This window comes from Peromyscus maniculatus, chromosome X (assembly GCF_049852395.1).
Source record: "Peromyscus maniculatus bairdii isolate BWxNUB_F1_BW_parent chromosome X, HU_Pman_BW_mat_3.1, whole genome shotgun sequence".
NCBI classification, from domain to species: Eukaryota; Metazoa; Chordata; class Mammalia; order Rodentia; family Cricetidae; genus Peromyscus; species Peromyscus maniculatus.
In genome coordinates this window covers 61,432,845-61,455,682 of record NC_134875.1, presented here as the reverse complement: position 1 = coordinate 61,455,682, position 22,838 = coordinate 61,432,845, and the positions used below count along the sequence as shown (strand labels likewise).

The window sequence follows — 22,838 nt, the reverse complement described above, 5'->3', positions numbered from 1 at the left end:
GACAAGCTATATTTTGCCCTTTAAAAAGTAAATAGTTAACTCTGAAAATATTAGCAAAATCATTTTAATGCTCTCTTTTCCTATTAAAGTCTAGTAAGAATTAGAAGACTATACAAAATGCAGTATCTTTAGATCTGTCAACATGTCATATAGAATTTTTCATAGAAGTGTTCCAATAAATAAGTTATTTTTTAGTTATATCCAAGAAGTAGGAGAATTGCAAGATATGTAATATAGGATATAATTTGACCTTCTTAGGGTTCCTGAGACTGACCAAAGGTACCTTAAGTTCTCTTGGAGATATCTATCAAAGTGTTCCTCCTGTAACTTGAACCAGAAAATCCTTGAGCTTAATGCAAGCCACGCTACCTCTCAGCTGCTTTCTCAGTTTTTTTCATTCTGCTTCATCTTGTTTATTTACTAATCAATCTTTAATCAGAAAAGTCTCCCTAGCCACTGTATAAGCCAGTTCAAAGCAGTACTGCTTAGAATCGTGCCCACTGAGCAATTTTTATCTCCCTCTTTTCCTTTTCCCCTGCCTCCTACCTCCTCCAGTTACTAATCAACTTGTTCAAATCACTTCCTCCAAGCAGGCCTCCCAAACACTCATCCATCTTTCTAGCCCCAGTATATAGAGCTGTAATTTCCCTTGTATGGATTAAGTACAGTAATAATAACTATGGATATGTATGAATGATTTAATGAACTAAGAAAACAATAAATGAACCTAAATTTCCAAAGAAAATAAGTTAAAAATGTTTGCTCTCCAGAACTCCACTCCAGTGGAAACAAATTGTGAATGAGGATAAGTTCATAGGGAAAGCATGTAAGCACCGAGTGTACATGCTTTCATTCTGTGGGATTTAAAGAAGCCTCCAAGAAAGAGAGAGAGAGGGATATGCAAAGTGGTTGCATTCAGTTTTTTCTCCTTTATGTCCCCAAAAGTTCTCTTTCTTTTATTCTCTTCAACCTCCTTTTGATGTTTCTTTAGTAGTAAATATATATTATTTCCTAGAGCTCCATGCTGAGTTCAAAGTGGAAAAACAACGGTTTTATGACTAGAGAAGTAGTTATCAGCTAATTATTATGATCTAGAGGTTATCCACCATATGCTTAGATGAGCAGTAACCAAGCTTCATTGAATTCTTATGGACTGACAGCTGGACTGAACAATAGGGCAATTGAGGCAGATTATCTAGCAAAAGCAACCCTGAAAGATTGATTTGTATGGTATTAATTTAGGCCAGTGGATCTCAATCAAGGGTAAATTTGCCTTCCAAGAGACATTTGGCAAGATCTAGAAACTTTTTTGGTTCTCATAGCCAAGGAGTAGGTACTAATGGCATCTGGTAGATAAAGCCCACCATGTGACAAATGCCAATAATATGCAAAATAGGCAAAATAGCCTCCCTCAACAAATACCAATATGAGTCAAAAAAAAAAAAAAAAAACACTGCTTCAAGATTATCTCCTAAGGATTTTTGTTTTTACTAGTTATCATTCAGAAAATCTAAATTCACAAGCAAAATGTGTACTAGATAAATTAAAGCACTTTGGAAACATTGTTTTAGGTTACTAATATTTTCCACATTATTCAAAATATCCTGGTTAATTAAGTTTTTATTATTTTTATCATCAGCCATGCATGCAAATTGTAAGGAAATTATAACATATAGACAAAATTTTTAAAAACTTGGTGACTCATTCCAAAACATAATCACTATTAATACTTTGGCATATATCCTTCCAGGCATGCACATAGGTATCTAAAGTGTAAGTTCATTTGTCTTAAAATAGATAGAATGTATTGTCAAAATTTAAATCCTAAAAATTTTTAACTTGTGAAAATAGACTGTGCATATGTGAAAATGTCCATTAGAATTTAGTGGGTATTGCCATTGGTGACTTATTCAGTTGTGATAAAAAAAATGTTAATTGGCTCATTTGATAGTGTCTTTTTCCCAACACCTGGTCTTGGCAGCATGCTGACAATCACGGCCATTGTAAACCACTTGTAAAGGGACCAGTGGAATCCTGCTTTTGTTTTATACACAATACACCCATCATACTTGCTCAAGACAAGGATCCTTTAATCAATAATTGGTGGCTGGCTACCTGGGCCTATTCCGACTAGCATTTTACCTAGCACTCTGTTATCAGTACCTGCTGTGCAATTTGATTTAAAATCATTACTTACCTAACTACAGTGTCTGTCTGTTTATAAATGAAAATTATTTATAATATTAAAAACTGGCAATTACCAAAAAATTCCATAACAAAACTAATGCTGTGATTTAAAATGAGAACAAATATCCTGAATATATCTATGTGAATATATATTTTTTCCCTTGTTTTTCCTCACATTTTCTTCTGGATCCAAATTTCAATAGCATGGAATAAAGTCTCTTAAACTTTTTTTTTTGTTTTAAATGCTTTAACCATATTATAATCTTAATGATGAAACAACTATTATTTGTGTTGATGTATCACCTTTAACTTGCTTTCTACAGGAACTCTTTTATGGCATTCAGACTTGCCTGGTATTATTTATGAGCGTGTATGGGGAAAACCAAGGAATGAATGGCATTCCTCAAAAGCTGGAAATGGGCCAGCCAGCCTTTTAAATCTGTGCATTTGCAATGGAAGCTACTCAAAGTCTGTTCTTTGAGGAACCTTCTTAGTCCTTTTTCTATCTGATGGGAATTCGATTTGATGGCGTTATTGTATTTTAGTTTTCAAATTACACAAGTAGTACACAAATGACCCAAACTTGCTGAAACTAGACTGTAATTTGAAATGGTATATGTTTACCCTCATAAATTAGAGATGTGTAAAAACTACAATATTGTCTAAAATGTGAATGTAACTATAATTGTAATGATGAGCAATATGCTATTCTAGGTAGAACATACAAATTGATGCCCACAACAATCTTTAAACTTTAATTTAAATGTTAATTACTTTTAGTTTCATAAACCGTCCTTATTTATTAGGTGACATCTACCAGAAAATATTTACACAGATACTTGCTCTTTAGCTTAAAATTCAAGACTTATAAATAAAACTTTAAGATGAAATCTCTTTAATGTATCCTACTCATTTGAATGTTTTTAATACTATACTTGAAATTTAAAAATGAAATACATTCAAAAAGTGTATGTCATTTGAACACTGAGCAAAATAAGTATTAAGTAGCCCCTTTGATAACAGCTTTAATACATAATTTTACTTATAATTATTACTGTAACTGTTTATGGATATACATATTATGCTCAAGTATTTTTATATTTGAAAATGATTGGTTTCTTTTGGCTTTTGAGCAAGCTATCATGTTTTGGTGTTTGCTCTTCTTCATAGTGTTTCAGGATGCTTTTGGCAGTGAAATGAGAGAAAACATGATAAAAGTTGACTGAAGAATGTAGTTTTGCTCTCTTAAATCACAAGAAATATGGAATGAAGGCAGTTGATTCAGTAGCTTATTGATATTCTTTAAACCAAAACTTTCCAAAAATAATGAAGTCTGTTTAGTCACTGTGGGAAGTTGACTAGCATTTGCAAAATTGTTACGCACTTATTCCATACATCACATGGACATGTACTAATATTTTATAAAAGGATATTACATACTATGAGGACTTTTTTTCTTTTAACTGGGGAAAAAAATTCTTCCAGAAGCTTCTGTGAGGGTTTTTCCTTCAGATTCTGTTACCCAAGATTGGGTCATAGCCAACAGGTGATTGTACTGGTACGCCAATCACTTTTATTAAGAAAAAGCATACTAGTGACTGTCTAAATAGTTAAGACATCTTCAGAAATATACAAATATAAAGCATCATATATTTGTGTTTCTGTTATACCTCCCTGTTGGTCTTCAGCAGAAGGTAGTTTTTTTCTTCTAGCATGCATGTTCACTTTTTATCATTCATGCAATTATTGTTTATTGTGTACTTACTTGTAAAGACATTTATCTGGGCCTGGATACTGTGACTTTAATTTTCTTTAGTATATCCATATACATAAAAGTCTCAGTTCTCATGGAGTGTAATTTGCAAGGGGCTAAAGGGATACAATAAACATAATCAGGGAAATTATGTTGCATGTTAGAACATAAGTACTGTGGAAAGAAAAGCCAAGCAAAACAGAACGACCAGCTAATAATAGCTGAACAATTTCTGTATCAATTAGTTACAAAGTTTTAAAGTATTTTAATTTTCATGTTAAGAATTTTCCCTTAAATGTAGAGCTCACTAAATATCCCTGTTTAGGAGACTTTACTCATTACAATTAGATAGCTTTCCTAAAAACCCTGTATCATTGGGTGTGTATCCTATATGGCATAAAAGAAAAACAGATGAATTCTATCCAGTGAGAGGAAGAGTCTTGCCAAGGGGTCTATCCTTTTGGGTTAAGTAATTTTAACACTATTTTCTGTCATCTAGAGGATATGGAAATTGTAACTTCACCTACTAATATGGTACAGTGCCTGTTTTAGACAAAGGTTAAAGGTAACTAAGGAGGAAAACCATGAAAAGATACCTGTACTCTTCCTAATGCCATTTGTAAATCTATTGCTTTCATTTAAACCTTTTTTAATTATAGAAAACAAAGCAAAAAAACAGTATTTTGCTGTTACAAGTAGTAATTTAAAAATACCATTTCAGTCTCAGCATCTGTGTCTTTATCAGGGTAGCCCAAATTTAGGCTAGGCATTAGCGTCTCTGAATAAATTTCTAGACAAGCAACTCTGACAAAAGGTGAGATGGATAGCAAAACATATCCTGGTGTAAAAGCATATTTTAGTGCCGAAAGAATGAAAAATGATAGGTAACCTACAAAGACATTGAGTTCATCTTGAATTCCTCTCCCTGGTCTTTGTTTGCTGCCAACTGTCAGTCAGTGGATAGGTAAACCAATGCAGTGGTAATGTGCCACTCATTCTGTATTACATACATGCCCTTTAAATTCCGGACAGTGCTTTAATCCAGTAGAACAATTCTGTAAAGAACTTCTGGCAGTACTGCCAACTGATGGAGGAAATACTTGAGGCAGCCTCTTGTACATCTGAGAGAACACCATCTATGTGGCTGTGTAATCTTTCTGGGTCTAGAATTCTCCTCCCTTTCCAAAAAAAGATTAACCTATTGTGATCTGGTAATGCAGCTTTCTGATCTTCAGTTTTCAAATTGGCATCCTTCTGGGACTGGCCTCCATTTTAATATAGATTAGAGAACAGGCAAATGAAGATCCTTATGGCAAATCTAACCTCCCCTGTATTTTTCTAAATAAACTTACATTGGTGCATAACCATGCTCATTTCCTTGTATTTTGGTCCTATCTTCTTCTCCACTACAGTGACAGGGCTGTGTAGCTGAGACAAAGGCTGCATGACACACAAAGCTAAAAATACCATCGACTCCTCTAATTCCTTTTAAACGTGTATAGGGCCTGGAGAGAGAGAGAGAGAGAGAGAGAGAGAGAGAGAGAGAGAGAGAGAGAGAGAGAGAGAGAGAGAGAGAGAGAGAGCACTTGGTGGTAGAGTCCTTGCCTAGGATATAGGAACCTCTGGGTTCAATTCCTAGCCTTGAAAAAAATTGTTGGAAGCCTAAAAGTAAGGATATGAGGGGAAAATCTCATAAGGAATTCATAGAAATCAGTCTCTTGAGTTTTACCTTTCAAATGCAGTCCCTCTAAAGAATTGGGATCACTTTTAATGGGATGGGAACTTCCAATTTTTTTTTGCAGAGAGAGGGTCAGTTTAGCTGCTGAGTTCCCATTTGTTTCAGGTGACATTTACTTCTTTGTATAGTGCCCCTTAAGCAGAAACTGCATTCATCTTGCATGTTACACAGGATGCCTATAGAGTTGACCTCAGGCTTACCATGTGAGACTAGTCTTGCTCAGCCTATAGTATTCATACCACATATTCTTCCATGGAGACAAAAGGAACTTGGTAACTTTTTGTAACAGGTATACAACAAATAAGTTCATACTCTATTTGCCCCATATTTTACATTATAACATAGTATACATATATCATGACCACCAGAACAATCATCAGTTTCCACAATGAGGACAATGCTTCTTAGTCTTGATTTTCAGTAGAAATATGTCCCCTAGAGTTGGAGAGAGGTGATTATGTAAGACATGATAGAAATGGACTTGATAAGATGATAATAATATCATCATGTGGAAGGGAGACTACAATCTCCTTGCAATCTTAAGTAGAAGCCTTACTATGGGTGTAATAGTATTTACAGTTTGAAATATTGCATAATGTTTCTGGGTAGTGCATGTTCCTCTGATTTCTGTGCTTTTCTATGTTGCAATGCTAATCTTCAACTCTAGACTCAAATTTATTGTCTGCTTGATAACCTCAAGCTAGAATCACTACAACTACCACAAACTTGGTATATTCTAAATATAACTTTATACGGCTCTTCCTAATATACAGATATATAGATAGATAGATAGATAGATAGATAGATAGATAGATAGATAGATAGATATAGATAGATATATATTATTCTCTTTGGTGAGTGACACAACCTTGTATCTTACTTTTCACACTATTGACATTAGTTCAGTCTCCAGTGCACATTGTTTTTGCCTTAAAATATTTCTCAAATCCATCCTATCTTTATCCTCATTTTAAATACCTTAGTTTCAATATTCATCAGCTCTCCCATGGATTACTGCAATATTTTTTAACTTGTCATGAGTTTACTGTTAGCACTCTTCAAACTGACATCATGCTGCTTTAAGATATATTTTTCCAAACTGTAGATATCTTTAGGACACTTGTCTTTTCAAAAACTTTCAGTGACTACCCATAGATAAAGTCTAATGTAGCATTGGGAAGCCTTTGGAAAACTAAGTTGCCCAACCAATGCTCTGTGCTTCAAATGCCTACTGTCCTAGTTTGCTGTTTCTGTGATATGCACCATGACCAAAACTAACTAGGGGGAGGAAAGGCTTTATTTGCTTCTAGGTTATAGTCCATCATCAAGGGAAACCAAATTAGGAACACAGAAACAGAAACCTGGAAGCCAGAACTGAAGTAGAGACCACAGAGGAATGCTGCTTTCTTCATTGCTCAGCTAGTTCTCTTATTCAACCAAGGACCACCTGACCAAACATCAATCTTTAATCCAGAAAATGATCCACAGACATGCACTCAGGACATGCACTCCAATTTGATGGAGGTAGTTTGTTTTTTCAACTTTGTGTTCCTCTTTCCCAGGTGTGGTGGTTTGAATAAAAATGACCCCATATCCCATAGGGAGTGGCACTATGAGGAGGTGTGGCCTTGTTGGAATGGGTGTGGCTTTGTTGGAGGGGGTGTGTCAATACAGGGTGGGCTTTGAGGTCTTGGATAATTCAAGCCTGGCCAGTGTGTCTCTCTCTCTTCCTTCTGCCCATGGATCCAGATGTAGAACTCTGAGCTGCCTCTCCGGCACCAGGTCTGCCTACATGGTGCCATGCTTCCTGCCATGATGATAATGGACTAAACTTTTGAACTATAAGCCAGCCTCAGTTAAATGCTTTTCTTTTATAAGAGTTGCCATGGTCTTGGTGTCTCTGCACAGCAATAGAAACCCTAACTAAGACACCAGGTGACTCTCATTTGTATCAAGTTGACAAAAACTAAGCACATTATCATACTTACAACCTGTCTTCCACCTGGAAGAATCATTGTCCTTCAATATTCTATTCAATGGCTATTTTCTCTGCTATGACTTGCTTACTATCTGTGCAATTTATTGTTCCATGTTTTTTGTGTTATTATCGCTTTATGAATATAACTGTCCTCATAGCCCACACATAATTATTGATGGGATGTAGACCTGCATTTTATACTCTTGGTTATGAGCCTAGCCTTTAATGGCTGAGCCATCTCTCCAGCCTGTGACCTTCTGCTTGTGTGTGTGCTTTGTTTTGTTTTGTGAGAGTCTCATTCTATAGCCCAGGCTTGCCTGGAACCCACTCTACATGTATCCTAAGTGGACCTCCAACTGATAGTGATCCTCCTTCCTCAGTTTGCCAAGTCCTGAGATTAGAGGAGAGAACCACCATACTCTATCCTAAGCCCTACCTTCTCTATCATTTGAATTCCCCATCTTTCTGGTTCTGTAACTCTTGCCCTCTTCTAAGACACTTTGAAAGAAACAAAACTCCCCATGTAAGGTAAACATGACAAAATCTAATTATTTTTCCATTGCTTAGTTATAATGAAAGCTGGTTTTTCCTTCAGCATGCTTTAATAAAAACACAAAATAGAGAAATTAACACTGATATTTCAATGTACTAGAAAATCCATGATATTTTGTTCAGAAGTTCACATTGAAAGAAGTCAAGTCTAAAATATGACATTTATTATTGCAAAATTTTGTACAGGATATAAAACCCAGTGTGTCTGTAAACTCCCTAAATCCTCATGCAAGTTATTTGTCCAACATGTCAAGCCTAATGGCAAAAATCCCTCTCTACCAATAAATAAGGCAACTTAAACAGAAGATTCATGGTGAGACCAGAAAATTCCTCTATAAATAATGGCATATTACCTCGGGAGGAGGAAGGTAAAGGAGAGGGCATTAGATTATTAGCATAGTAAGCAAAGGATATTCCCATCACTAAGTAAGCAGTGCTATTCGGCCAAATCTAGGTCATGATCAAAGACATAATCACTAGTGAGATGTTTTACATTGTGCAGTGTAGCTAGAGTTTACATATACAGATGGAATGGCTTGCTTCCCAGAATGCAATCACTAGTATATAAGAGTACCCTTATTATTTCTAGTTTTGGAGAGATGATTTTAAAGCAAAATGTCTCTAGTTCTGACCTGTATCTCATTCAAACTCGTTGTTGAAATGATCCACAGTGCATTATTTGCAGATATTTTATGAGAGATAAACACTCTCAGCTATAGCATATCCAAGTCCTAAGACATCAATAAGAGACAGTAAATTGTTTGTTCATTTTATTTTTCCTATTTTAATAGGTAATGACTCAGGCATATTTAATTATGGAAACAAAATATCCTAGAATATAAATGGAAGAATTATCTAAGGGTTTATATTACGACTTGGACTCTACATGTTTTCTGTACCTCTTTTGCACCAAACTAGCTAATCTTCCTAATCATTTTCAGTAGAAAACACTTTCTTGACTTGGTTCCATTACTTTACCATCTGTATATTAGTATCCTTTTTTAAGTCTTTTCTAGCATTCTGACTTCTGGAATCTCTCCAATGAACTTCCCCTTTAAGTAAGTAGTTATATTCTGTCCATGGATATAGTTCTTTTCCTTAATCCAGTTGTCCTTCAGATTAGTTACCCTTCTTTTTGCTGTTGTTGTTGTTGTTGTTTTTTGAGACAGGGTTTCTCTGTGTAGCTTTGCGCCTTTTCTGGAACTCACTCTGTAGCCCAGGCTGGCCTCAAACTCACAGAGATCCGCCTGCCTTTGCCTCCCGAGTGCTGGGATTAAGGCATGTGCCACCACCGCCTGGCTTAGTTACCCATCTTTTGTTTGTGGTTTGTAATTTCCAAATTTTGACATATTTCCTCAATTCTTCTCCAAACTTCTTTTCAAATTTGTTTATACTCCTTAAACAGTGAGACACTCGCTGTATGTGAATATGCCTCTGCATGTAAGTTGTTCAGCTCATGACTTAAGCTCTTTAAAAAGGGTCAAACCACCAATAAAGAAAACTCAAGAATATTATTTGTCCATTATACATTCAGCTAGTGTTTAGACTAAATTAATTACCCATTTTTCATTAATTAAGAAATAGTTATGCATGCCTCATCTGTATTAAATGTTCTATGTACTTAACTTATTGTTGAGAGTGCTTATCTGAGTCAGGTGTGGTGGCTTATGCCTATAATGCCAGAACTCTAAAGACTGATGCAGGGTCATTGCTGTGAGTTTAAGGCAAGCCTTAAACTAGAGTGTAGCTCAAAAATATGTAAGTGTATAAATAAAGGATGTCTGTCCAAAAAGAATATCACACCTGAAGTGAACTGAGCTGACAGTGAGCCTACCCTCTCAGAGGCTGCAAAAGTAGGCAAGGCTGAAGCAAACTTTCATAAAAGAAATATATGGACAGACATTTAAATGTATGTGAAATGTGAAACCCATATAATAGGATTATATATAAAAAGGATGAGTGCATTTTTCAGTGGCCATTAGTGAAGCAGGCCCTGGAGACTCCCATTTATGAAAAGATAAGACATATAAGGACTCCCATTGCCTTCTAATTATTAGAAATTTAATTTTCCTTACCAACAATCTAACTGGTATTGGCTTAATGTATGGACCACTGTGACCCATAGATGCCATATTATCTTACTTCCCCGTGCTTCATGAGGGCTTCATTTTTAACATTTGTGTTGCTTAGTTTCCATTGTCTGGTGTGGTGTGGCATGGTGTGGCATGGTGTGTGTGTGTGTGTGTGTGTGTGTGTGTGTGTGTGTGTGTCTGTGTCTGTGTCTGTGTGTGTGTCTGTGTGTGTGTCTGTGTGTGTGCATGTGTGTGTAGGAAAATTATACTGATTGTTCAGACAGCATCAATAAAGGGAAAGATACAACCCCACAATTCCTTGAAGGACATCTCGCTGTCAATAGTTTGGAAGATAGCACAACAAATCAGCAAACAATCACTTTGTATTTAGAAAAGCACAGAGTTGTGACTGGTAATCAAGATAGCTTTGTAAAAAGAAAATTGAGCTCAACCATTTTAATTTACTTCTATGAAAGAATCAGTTCCCTGTAGTCCAAAAGAAAGAAATATCACCTTATTCCCTAAGATTTTTATTCCTTCCTGAGTGACATTCATTATCAATATGATTAAAAAGAAGTAGATGGTATACTCCAGGATACTAGTCCATCTACCCTTATGACAATACCCAACCTGAGTTTAGGAGATAGAGCCACAGAAAATTAACATTGTTCTGTCTTCTTTCTGTCACAGCACAGCACCATGAGTGACTAAACCTTACGTGATTATCCAGGGACTAGAACCTGTGATAAACATGGTTGAGAATGAATGAGTGAATGAATGAATGAATGAATGAATGAATAAATATTTCCTGCATACCACTGAAGGCAAAAATCTATAGAGTATTTTTGTCTTATCTTCTTTGTCTCTTCTGTTTTTTCCTGTCTCTCCCACCGCCCAAAGAAAAAAATTTCATTCAAAATAAGATGGGGTGGGAGTAAAAAACATTATTAAATGTGTATGTTGCATCAAAAAATAGAATCAAGTCCAGTAAGATGGAAGTTAAAATATAAACTAAGGACATCAAACAGATAGTATAGAGGCAAACCCAGGTACAAATACATCAAAAAAGAAGGATTCTTGAGTTTTAGTGAAACAGTACTTACCATACATTAGGCAATGTATGAAGTGTGAATTTTTTAAAGAACACACCAGAAATGTGTATAGCCAAAGAAATCTTACATTTCTTATTATTTTTATTAAAAGACAATGACCTTATCTTCAAATTTTAGGGAACTTCTGTTTTAGAATTCTCTAAGTGTTCTATAGCATATGTTTTAGATCTTACCAGGTGCACTTAATCTTTGAAATTTAGGTCGCTGTCATTTCTGGAAATAGCCAAAAATGATATTAAAGCAAGTTTTATAGTACAATAGATGATGGAACTGCGTAACAAAATCTCTGCTTAAAACTAATGAGAATCTAAGATAATGCAACTGATTTCAGTAGATTCGGAGTTCAGTTTGGAAAGAGGAATTTCAAACACAGATGAATGCCTTCACCAAAATAAGTTTATGACTTCCCAAGGAGGCTGTTTGAAAAGAGGATTGATGGCTGCAACAGATATATTGGACCCGATCTAACTTTACAGTTGCACTTGAAAATGTTACAAGAGAGATGCTGTATTTTAGAATAATTTGAGCATCAATAAGTGGTAGAACTAGAACAGCACACCTCTTATTGTTCTAGTCTTTGTGTTCTTATTTGGGGGGAAGGCATATCAGAATGGAGAAACTTAGAATTCGAAAATAATATCTTAACAGATAGAAACGACCCAGAGGGGTACCCAAGTGTTATTAAACTTATGGAATAAGATATCCATGAGGAACTTTTTATTCTATAAATGGACACTGAATTGTATAATTGCTGCATTCAATAGGCTGAGGAAGAAGGATTGAGCCTGGGGGTGTGGGAGATGAAGACCACAGATTTTTCTCTAAGGCCCCTAAGCCCCATCCCTCCCCAACCCCTCACATTATGAACTGAAAAGAATCTCCTGTATTGCTCTTGAGGGTTAGCTTCACTTCTGTGGAGAGTCCTGAAGACAAGCTACACCTCTAGGAAAATATTGTAAAGGAAGATTTTGACTGGCTTTCTTTTACACAGAGGTCAATAAACAAGACACAGGCTTAAAAAACTGACAGCTTTTGCTGAGGCATAAGGAAGTGTTTCCTTTGTACAAGTGATACAGTATCACAATAGGTTCCTGTGGGAGATCATGGAAGTCTATCTACAGTTAGAGGGGGACTCAGGCTCACATTTCATGAGGACTGTTCCTATTGGGCAAGTCTATAAATTCTTCTACTATATCAAGGTAACTTGATATACTCATCCAAGTTGCCCCATGCTTCTCACTACACCTCAGTTGGTCACATTAGAACCTAATTGAGGGGCCAGGGCTGTTGCTTGGCTGTTCATAACTTGCATCGGACCATGCATTGAATCCTCTGAAAAGCAAAGCAACAAAACCTTATTAATTATGCTGCCTCTTCTAGCTTCTTAGACACAGTAGTAAGACAGTAAACACAGGCCTCACAACTGTAACTTAACACTGCTGTATTTTCCTCCACTCATACTTCCCTGAGATGTTTTTCCATTAAAATATTGTATCAGTCACTTCAGAATTTCATTTCTTCCTTTAGCTCAAAAAAGTTATATATTAATTTCCTATGGTCACTCAAAGTGCTTCATAGATTTTAATCAAATAGTAGTCCACAGAGACACATTGAACTCAATTGTTTTTCTTTCCGAGATGCAAAGATGGATGCTCACATTCCTACTTACAAAAATGTCTGCTGAAACCTAAAGCATTTGAAAAGCTTTTCCATGCTACAGATTGCAGATTAACTTCTAGCTAATCATAGTTCAGCACCCTAATGGACTGTGACAGGACAGACAGTTTTTCCTCCAACTTCAGATCACATGTTTTTGCAGTTGTAAGGCAAATTTTAAAAGAAGGCCTTGGGGATCCCAGCCAGCCATCATTATTGGCGCATGACCGCTTTGTAACCAACTGCAAGTTTAATATCCAAGGAGATTTGCACATAACAGTCTTTTTTCTGTCTTCTTGTTTTTAATAATTTACCTTTGAGATTCTCTTCACGACCATGCTGGTGTGCAAAGATCTGTTTGTCTGTCAAACCTCCAGATATGTACTGCAAGTGAAAGACACATTAATTTTTTATTTGTTTCCCAAGGAGTACGAGCAGTGAGCTGGTTGTGCAGAATAAAAGAGGGCTCCTTTGGTGAGCACTTACTTGAATTCACTTCAGCTGCCTCTCTCACCTGTAGCACATCAATTTCTTCCGTGAGTCTGTCCCTTGCCAAAAGGGAATCATTTATCAAATCAGCTCACTGAACTTTTTATATAAACCATCTACCCAAATCAGAAAACAGTTTGTCTTAAAACAAAAGATTACTGAGAAGCTGTATGGTATGAATGCTTGAGGACCCTGTAAATATATCCTTGAAAACAAACACCTCACTTCTGAAATTAGCATTCATCTTTTCTCTTAACCTTGGAGGCTCTGAGTTAAGTGCTAATTTCTGTCCAAAGGAATTTTCTGTGCAGAAAATTGAGCTACATCAGTACAAGTCACAAATATCAACCCTCAGAAACACTCAGCATTGGCATTTCTAAGAAAACAGGTCTAGATTGATGTCAATGACCCAAAGCCTATAGATGGTTAGAAAGAAAGCTACCTTCCCAAAGTAACTTAGTGTTTTTTTCAAGGCTGTTATGATTTTTCACAATAAAGAAATATGAGGTGTATGGGGAACTATGTGTAGAGATGTTCTTAGTAATTTAATGTTTTGAGAACTCCCAGGCTGAAAACTGTTATTATGTAAATCAACCAGCTCCAGCTGCTAATTCTAAGGAACCAAAGAGTTTAACTAGGCTTTGACCTTTTATGTTCTGAATTCAATATTAGTTAAGAGGGAAACAGAGTTTAGGGGGTTCTATTGTATAAGATGGTCGAGGAAGAAGTAGTGACAGAGGGGACATTAAAAGAGAGAGAGGATGGAGGTGTGTGAGCCTAGAGGCAATATAGGTATAAGATTTCAAGCTAAGCAAAAAGAGACTAATGAGACTGGAGGATAATGGGCAATGGGGAGACAAGGTCAGAGACCTTCCTTGTACTGAGGGTTAGTATATAAGGCTTTGTAAAGGATTAGGAGGATATTGAATAGTAATAAATGGATTTTTCTGCCAGACATACAAATGCAGCAGAGTTTCAGTGGAAGGTTAAAAAAATGTGTGAGAGGAAAGGAGATGGACACAGACCAACATTGACTGTAGAAAGCATAGAACATATGAATTAAGGAGAAGAGAGATTCTGTTTGGTTTCTGCTTTACCTGTGGCAAGTGTATCGATACATTTGTGTTTCATACCGTATTTACATAGGTTAGAGCAAGACTCGAAGCACCATCTAGCTATGCTATCAGTATATTTGTTCAGTGTCTGTTACTGAGTCACCTAACTACTTGAGGAAGCTAATCAAGGTTTCAATTACGCCTGTAAGTAAGAAAGTTGTACCTCTGTTGCAATTGTAGCTGATTGGTTGATGAAGTATTCATGAGATCTTTCATAAGAGGAACTTTAAAGGTCACTTGTACCATAATAAGTGGAAATCTCTGGGAAAGAAAAAGTTTAGCAGTATTTCAGTGCTTATAAAGTCTTAAGAGGCTCTGACTCTCTGAGTCTGGTTGCTGTAGCTGAAAACTCATTGCCCTGAGCATTTGTCGAGACTTCTTCAATCCAATATGCCCTTTAAGCACAATGAAACTATAGAGAAGGACTATCTAATGTTGTTTGCTATTAATTAAAGAATAGGATTTCTTCCTTTCCTTAATGGAAAGCCTTAATTTGATCATGATTGCCGCTGAAAATTCTAATGAATGATTGCAGTGGTTTCCTCCTGCAATCACATGGTTCTTCAGCTTCTCAGTCAAATGCTGAAAAGCTCATCTTACGCTTCTAATTTGTAACCTGGTGTTATCATTCTAAAATGAGAGAGGAAAATCTGGACAAATATGGATCCTGGTTTACTACTACCTCAAGTATTTAGAATTTTCACCCACATTTATTAAACCAACAAATAAGACCACAGCCCAACTTACCTATACATTACTTTGTGACACAATACATTGAGATTTGTATCTTCACAGCTCTTTGATCTGGCTTCCAGGAAAATGTAGAAAATTATAGAAGGATCACTAGCAGCCAGGACAGTTAAAGCCAATGTGTAAAGTAAAGTAAAATGTTAGGAGGTAGAATTTTGAAAAGAAAAAGAGGGGACATTTCCAGAAAAGATTAACTAAATGGGCAAGTACAGCCCTCTACATGGTTGACATCATCCCATAGGTTGACAGTTCAGTATGATTTTCTGACTTCTTCTGTCAATCTTTAGGTATACCAAGTGAATCCTCTGTTGTGAGACAAATCATAAAGAAATGATGCAAAATCCTTATTGAGAAAGTTTCTACATTAGCCACTATCCACTGTATGAAGAAACTCCTCTGATGAGTTCTAAGAGCTATGCTAATCTGTGGTTATAAGGGTACAAATTTAGTGATAGTCTGATACTAGGGGGCCTGTGAACTCCCCAACCATGGATTCTTGGATAGATTTACAGTGCCTGACATGAATTTCCTCCTGTGGAGTAAGTCTTACAGCCAATCAAAAAGCAGTTGGGTACCCCAATAACATATGCCACTATTGCATCCATGGGAATATCTTTCTACTCTGATCATTATTGTCCTTCATTGAGTTCACAACTGAGTAAGACTATTAAGTATTTATTCCCAGATGCCTACATAGTGCCTTCCAGTACTATGAAAGCTAGCCAGCAGGGAAGATGCTTCCTAGACAGTACAAACTGGATTTCTCCATGTCTTGTGGCCAATATATATGCTGTCTTCAGCAGTAGGATTTTACCATCACATTATGGTAGGCAACCAAGAACAGTGGCAATAGCCTGTACTATTTGGGAGATCTCCAATACTCCCAACAACTTAAGGGGAGGTATCCCACACCTGAAACTGGACTTTTTATTTATTACCTATGGCTTCTGAGAGGAATATAATCTCCTGTACAGAATAACTCCTGTTAAACTCATATATATATATATATATATATATATATATATATATTTCTAATAAAATCTGAAATATATTATAAAATTTCCATATTTCTTTTAATCATCTTTATTTTAGTTATTCTTTCTTAAAACTTTAATTGTAATAAAAATAAGTGTAGCATTTACATGAGCTATGTATTTGTAAATGCCATTTTTAGTTCGTAGGTCTCACTTGTTAGTTATGGGCATCAGTCATAGTAAGATGATTCATTCATTCATTTTCAACAAAACAATATAGATTTCATTGAGAAATGTAAAATTGTTGGTGACTATTTTGTAGGAAATTTTAGACATGTTTTCTGTTGTATTTTCTCCTTCATTCTTTTTACTGATTCTTGAATGATAGTTATAATATTAACTTAGACTTCATTCTGTAAACATATCTTTTACCTCGTAGGAAGCTACTATGGAAACATTTTTCCATTAGCATCCCTTAAGAGACTACTTTCCTGTAGAAACACAAAATCTAAGTAGTTGGCAATCTCTATACTTAAGAAACAATGATGCTTACTTAAAGTGTGTGTGTACATGTGCATGTGCTTGTATGTTAAAATGTTCACTGAGGTTGGACAAGTAATATACTACTAATAGTTGTCAAGTATTTATTTTAAACTTACCTTATTTTTTCTCCTGCTTTTGTTCCTTTGTTTTTAGTTTTGTAATAATCAAGGTGATAGGAATATATCCCTCTAAGGAGTTCTTTCCCTCCTGTATTTTTAGATATTAAAGGAATCTTGAAATGTCTTACCTTTCACTCTAATAAAATTAAAGGTGATTGATATGAAACCATTGTTATGAGGATTGATGGACTTAATATTTAAGTCTCTTGCATATTTTCCTAGATATCATTCAAGCCTCTATTTCATCCAGAAATGTAGTCTATTTGTATAGCTGCCACATTTCTTCCTTCAAGTCCCTGATATTAGTGATTACCTTATTGTCTATCATCTTCAGTTGTATAAGTTATGATTTTTATATAAACTCATGCTTTTGAATTTTGTGTATCATCAAAAATGACTTTTAAATGAATATGTGAAGAATGTTAAAGAAGTAGCATGATCCAAGGCAATGGACAACGTAAAGCCTACCTCAATAATCTCTACCAGCATTCCTGATCTCAAAACATACTTTATATTTGGACATTTTAATATAATTTATATAGTCTTCATTAGACAGCCTAGTCATTTAAGAGATACATATAAAAATGAGTAGAAGCTTAAGAAAAGGATTTTCAGATTTGTCAAGAGAAAACAAAGATGCAGACCAGGCATAGTGGCACGTGCCTGTAATCCTGACACTTTGGGGCCTAAATCCTGAGGATCACAAGATCAAGCTTAGTCTGGGCTATATAGTGTACTCTAGCCTGAGTGACATTTCAAGACCCCTTGTCAAAAAGCAAAATAAGAAAGAGAAATAAGTTAATAAATCACAAGATGTCCACTAAAACTTGAATTTTAGAGAAATCACAACTTTAGTATCAATGTATGCTAGATAGTATATGATTTCTGTGGTATGTATCCTAAATATTGTATAGAATATACTTAGATTCAAAAATTACTCATGGTTTATCTGAAATTCAAATATATGCAAGTATTACATAATTTTCACAACAGCTCCCTTTGGGTATAGTCTACATGAACATAGTTGAGGATGCCAAGCAACCATAAATGGTTCTAAAAGTTAAGTACTTGTATAGCCTTGGACATGTCACTTTATCTGTCTGAACTGAAATTCCATGTTCTATAAATGAGATTGAATAATATTTGCATGAGTTCTTTTATCTTTATAGAGATTCGATAGTATGTCTTAAAAACACTAGGCACATAATACAGTTCCTTTAAAGCACAGCCATTATTAGCAGAGTAAGGAGATATATAGAAACGCATACTGCATTTCCTCTGCTTTCATACCACAGCAATCATAGGAGAAGACATCTCTGACCTCAAAATATATGGTCATTTCTCCTGAGTACAATGCACACTGCCACTGTGGACAATAGCTGGATGTTCCCTAATCTGATCTCTGATACCACCCACTTGGAGGTAGTATTAGATCCCAAAGTTTGAGGGTTCAGTCCCCAAGCCTCCCTTCAGTTCCCCTCCCCACTTCAGAATCCCAGGCCTTGTTTTGTGTTCCTGGCCCTATACATTCTTAGAGTAGACTAATTTCCTAAAGTGGTTCATGGTATTTGGAAAAACATTTATTTACCAACTTACTGTTAACAATGCTTTAAAGGATAAAAATAAATAGGCAGGTGAAGTGATACATTGGAGGAAACATGGACTACTTTAAGTGCAGGAACTTCTGTGAGAGTAGCTACCCTCAATTTATAGATACATTAGCATAACAAATACACTACCACTTTTGAGATTCCAAGGATTTTAGAATTTTTTAAGAGAACTGGGGATATAGCTCAGTGCACAGAGGGCTTCCTGAAAGAAGCTCTGGGTCCAGTCCCCAGCTCCATTTAACATAGTGGGATAGTGGAGTGTCTATGCCTGTGATCCCAATACTCAGCACTCAGGAGGGAGCTGCAGAATGATAGGAAGTTCAAAGTCATCCTCTATTACATATGAAGTTCATGACCAGCCTGTGATACAGGAAGATCTTCACACACACACACACACACACACACACACACACACACACACACACACACACACACACACACACACACAAAGAGGAAAGAAAGAAGGAAGGCAGGAAGGCAGGAAGGCAGGAAGGCAGGCAGGCAGGCAGGCAGGCAGGCAGGCAGGCAGGAAGGCAGGAAGGCAGGAAGGCAGGAAGGCAGGAAGGCAGGAAGGCAGGAAGGAAGGAAGGAAGGAAGGAAGGAAGGAAGGAAGGAAGGAAGGAAGGAAGGAAGGAAGGAACATCAAAAGGATGACTAATAAAAGTTACCAGGCTATTTCTCTATCTTCATAAATTTGTTGTAAAGCCCTCCTTGTGATAGTAGTCTTAGACTGAAATAGTCCATTAAATTGAAAATACCAGCGTCCACCTGGATCTTGGTAACTGTTTAGCATATAAAAGATTTGACCATAATAAAATAATAATAACAATAACAACAATAGTATACACAAGCACTGACCACCTTTCTCTTTTCTTCTGCATACCTCCTTTCATGTAACTTACCAGAAATAATACAACTTCTTCATCTTGTGGCTGAAATATATGCCTTTTCTTACTATTGTCTTCTTCTTTTTTTTACTTTTAAGCCAACTTGCACTATCTGGCCTTTTTCAAATATATATGTTTATAATATTCATTTTTATTGAGGGATAACTTATAGATTATAAAGTTTTTTACCATCTTTTGGATTATTTTTCTTTTCTCCAGTTTTTTTTATTACCCTTATACGATATATGGTTTGCAAATACTTTCTCCCATTCTGAGAGCATCTCTTAACTTTCTTGACAATGTCATTTTTCTTATTAATTAATTAAGTAATGAACTTTGTAAGACAGGAATTGAACCCAGGGTTTTGTGCATAGCAAGAAGGACATCAACCACTGTGCTCTCCTGTCTGATCACCAGTGTCATTTGATAAGCAATTGTTTTAAGTTTAATGAAATTTTATCTATTTTTAATGTTGTTTCATGTGTTTTTGTGCCACATTTACATTGCCTTCTCCCTTATCCTTTAAGAATAAAACAAACACTAAACATTGGATGAAAAGACAAGCATTGCCTGCTTACGCTTCAAATTGCATAAATGTCTGACCCTGGCTAAATACTTAAATTCATTTAGAAGTTTCCACATTTAGAAAAAGTTACCTGATTTTGAGTCAACACTAGGTGCTTTTCTGATGATTATTAATTTATGTATTTTCACAGTTTCATACATGTATGCAGTACATTCTGGTCATACTAATCCCTCCACCTTCTCTGAGCCTCCTCTATCCCTATAAGCTCCCATACATCTCTCACCAAGTCCCTATTCTATTTTCATATCTTTTGTTTCATTTTGTTTTTTGTTTATAACACATTGGGATTGAGCTGTTCATTGGTTCCTGAGTAACCTACTAGTGGCTACATCACTGAAAACCATGGCTTCCATCTCCCTCAGCAGCCATAGACTACCATAAGATCCTCTGGGTGTGTCCCATCTGTGGATAAATGTTGATAGGCTTGGTCTTTGTAGTCTCTGTGTAAACAACAATAGTTATTGTGATTTCAAGAGTACCATGGCCATATCATGCCCATTTGACATGGTTTCACAGTACGTCTTCATATCTTCCATCACTTACGTTCTTCTTTCCTCCCATTTTAAGGTGTTCCCTTAGTCTTGGAGGAGGTAATATGTATGCCCCATTTAAGGCTGAGTACTTCCTGGTCATTTCTTCTCTGAATTTTATTTTTGAAACTCCTTGTTCTCAATTTGGGCATGTTTGTCCTTCAGGTGACATTTGGCAATCTCAAAAGACCTACTTGGTTGTCACATTGTAAGAGATGCAATTTGCATCTAGTGGGTAGAGGCCAAAGATGCTATCAAATATCTTTTAATGCATAAGCCAACACCCACACAGCAGCAAAAATCATCTGGCCCAAAATGACAGTAGTGCTAATAATGAGAGGCTACACTGAAATATAAAATCTAGTTTGTAACTTTAAGTGGAAATCTTTGATTCTGTCTACAGTAGCCAGATAGTTGGGTGCTCTTAGCCTAATGTGGGGAGTATTTGCCTAACTAGGGTAATAGATGCCACAGAGGTAAAAATCACTTAGATTTTATAGGAAGAAATCAATCCTTTCAAGCCAGGAGAATTGTTAAGAGGGGTTTTCATGAGTAGTTTAAACTATTATGCCCTTTAACATGAAGAAAAAAATCAGTATAGACTCAGACTCCTCAAAGTAAAACCTTGTAAATCTATTCTTGGGGTTTTCTTTATTTTCTTATTTTTTATACTTGCTGGAACAATATAGTTTTACAGAAAATATACTTTCCTAAAGTATAAACATAAGCAAATATTATGAAGTATATCCAGTTTAGGGAAAATATACTTTCCTAAAGTATAAACATAAGCAAATATTATGAAGTATATCCAATCAATCATAATCACAGAAAAAAAAACAGAACGTGAAGGAATGAACTCATAGTTGATGTGTCTTTAAAGAAGTGACTCATTTGAGCTCAAAGAAGCTGACATTATTTCATCTGGTCACTTTGCTTCAATTTTATCCGATATCATGTACAGGAATGTACTCATTCATTGAAATTCCATAAATAGTAAAGAGCTTGTAATCTGTTTTATCATTTCTGACAGTCTCACCATCTAAAAAGCTCTGAAACTTGCAGGTGATTGTTTCACGTCTGCATCATTAGGTGTAATCATTCCACAAGCAACACAAGCACCTCCATATTATAGACTAAAATACCTTGATTATAATGGGTTAGATTCTGATGGAACCACTTCAAGTGTACATCTCATTTCTCATCATAGATATCCTTTGAGGTAGATCTTTTTAACCCATTTTGCAGATAACAAGATGAAATACTTACTTTGCTTGTGTTTCAAAAGTAGTTCATATTTTAACAGCAAACCAACTATTTTCATTGTTAAACCTACAACATAGATAACCCTGTTTTCCTGCCACAACACATAACAAGAACTGAAAAGATTATTTTCAATATTTTTTCCAGAAGAAATGTCTGAGGCTAATTATTGGTCTCTGTCAACAAACAGTATATGTCCACACTCTGAGGTTGCTATGAAAAGGTCCTATCTCTGTAAACTTGTAGAAGTTTTAAACTGTGCCCCTCCTCTGTTATATTTATAGTGTGTAGAAAATGGACATGATTTATTTTATGTTTGTCTTTAGGAAGCAGTGAAAGAAAATCATAAGAGAAAAGAAATGGAAGAGAAGAGCAGAAGAGCCAAACTTGCAAAAGAGAAAGCTGAACATGAGAAGCTGGAACGCCAGAAGAAGAAGAAGCAGCTCATTGATATAAACAAAGGTACAAAACTATTTCCAATGCTTCGAGTAGGCTGTGACACCATGGGCCTGCAAGGCATGAAGATTATAGTTTCCAGAGAGAGATCTGGGCATATTACTGAGGGGTGGAACATTTACTTAGTATGCACCTTACCCTAGGTTCTATCTTCAGTCCACACTAAATAAAAGCAATTGAATTTTATTTTATAAAGTTGCATAAAGTACAAAGCAATTTGATTTTTTTAAATAAATTATAAAGTGGTTTTAGTCTTGGTAGAAAACTCATACTATTATTACTTTTTTCTGTTAGATTTCTCCCACATTGCTGTTTTTATTTCTTATCCTTCTACACTAACCATTGGAAATTATGGGTAATCAATATAAAGTGATAGGTTGTTGACATCTTGTTTTTCATTTATTTGTTGTGATAGTATGTTCTAGAGAAGGCCATCATGAAGGAAGAAGAGAGTGAGATGAGAAGTGAACA

At 35.8% G+C, this 22,838-nt stretch overlaps 1 protein-coding gene and 1 long non-coding RNA gene across 5 annotated transcripts in view; one reads left to right on the top strand and one right to left on the bottom strand.

Moving 5' to 3' along the window:
* Positions 1–22,838, top strand: part of Diaph2 (diaphanous related formin 2) — a 748,266-nt gene that overhangs the window by 543,951 nt on the left and 181,477 nt on the right. For all 4 annotated transcript variants that reach the window (XM_076562125.1, XM_076562124.1, XM_076562122.1 and 1 more), the window contains one exon: positions 22,238–22,373. In XM_076562125.1, the coding sequence (XP_076418240.1) occupies positions 22,238–22,373 (136 nt within the window). The remainder of the gene's footprint in view (positions 1–22,237; positions 22,374–22,838) is intronic.
* Positions 1–22,838, bottom strand: part of LOC143270875 (uncharacterized) — a 198,678-nt gene that overhangs the window by 102,907 nt on the left and 72,933 nt on the right. The gene's annotated exons all lie outside the window — the stretch shown is intronic.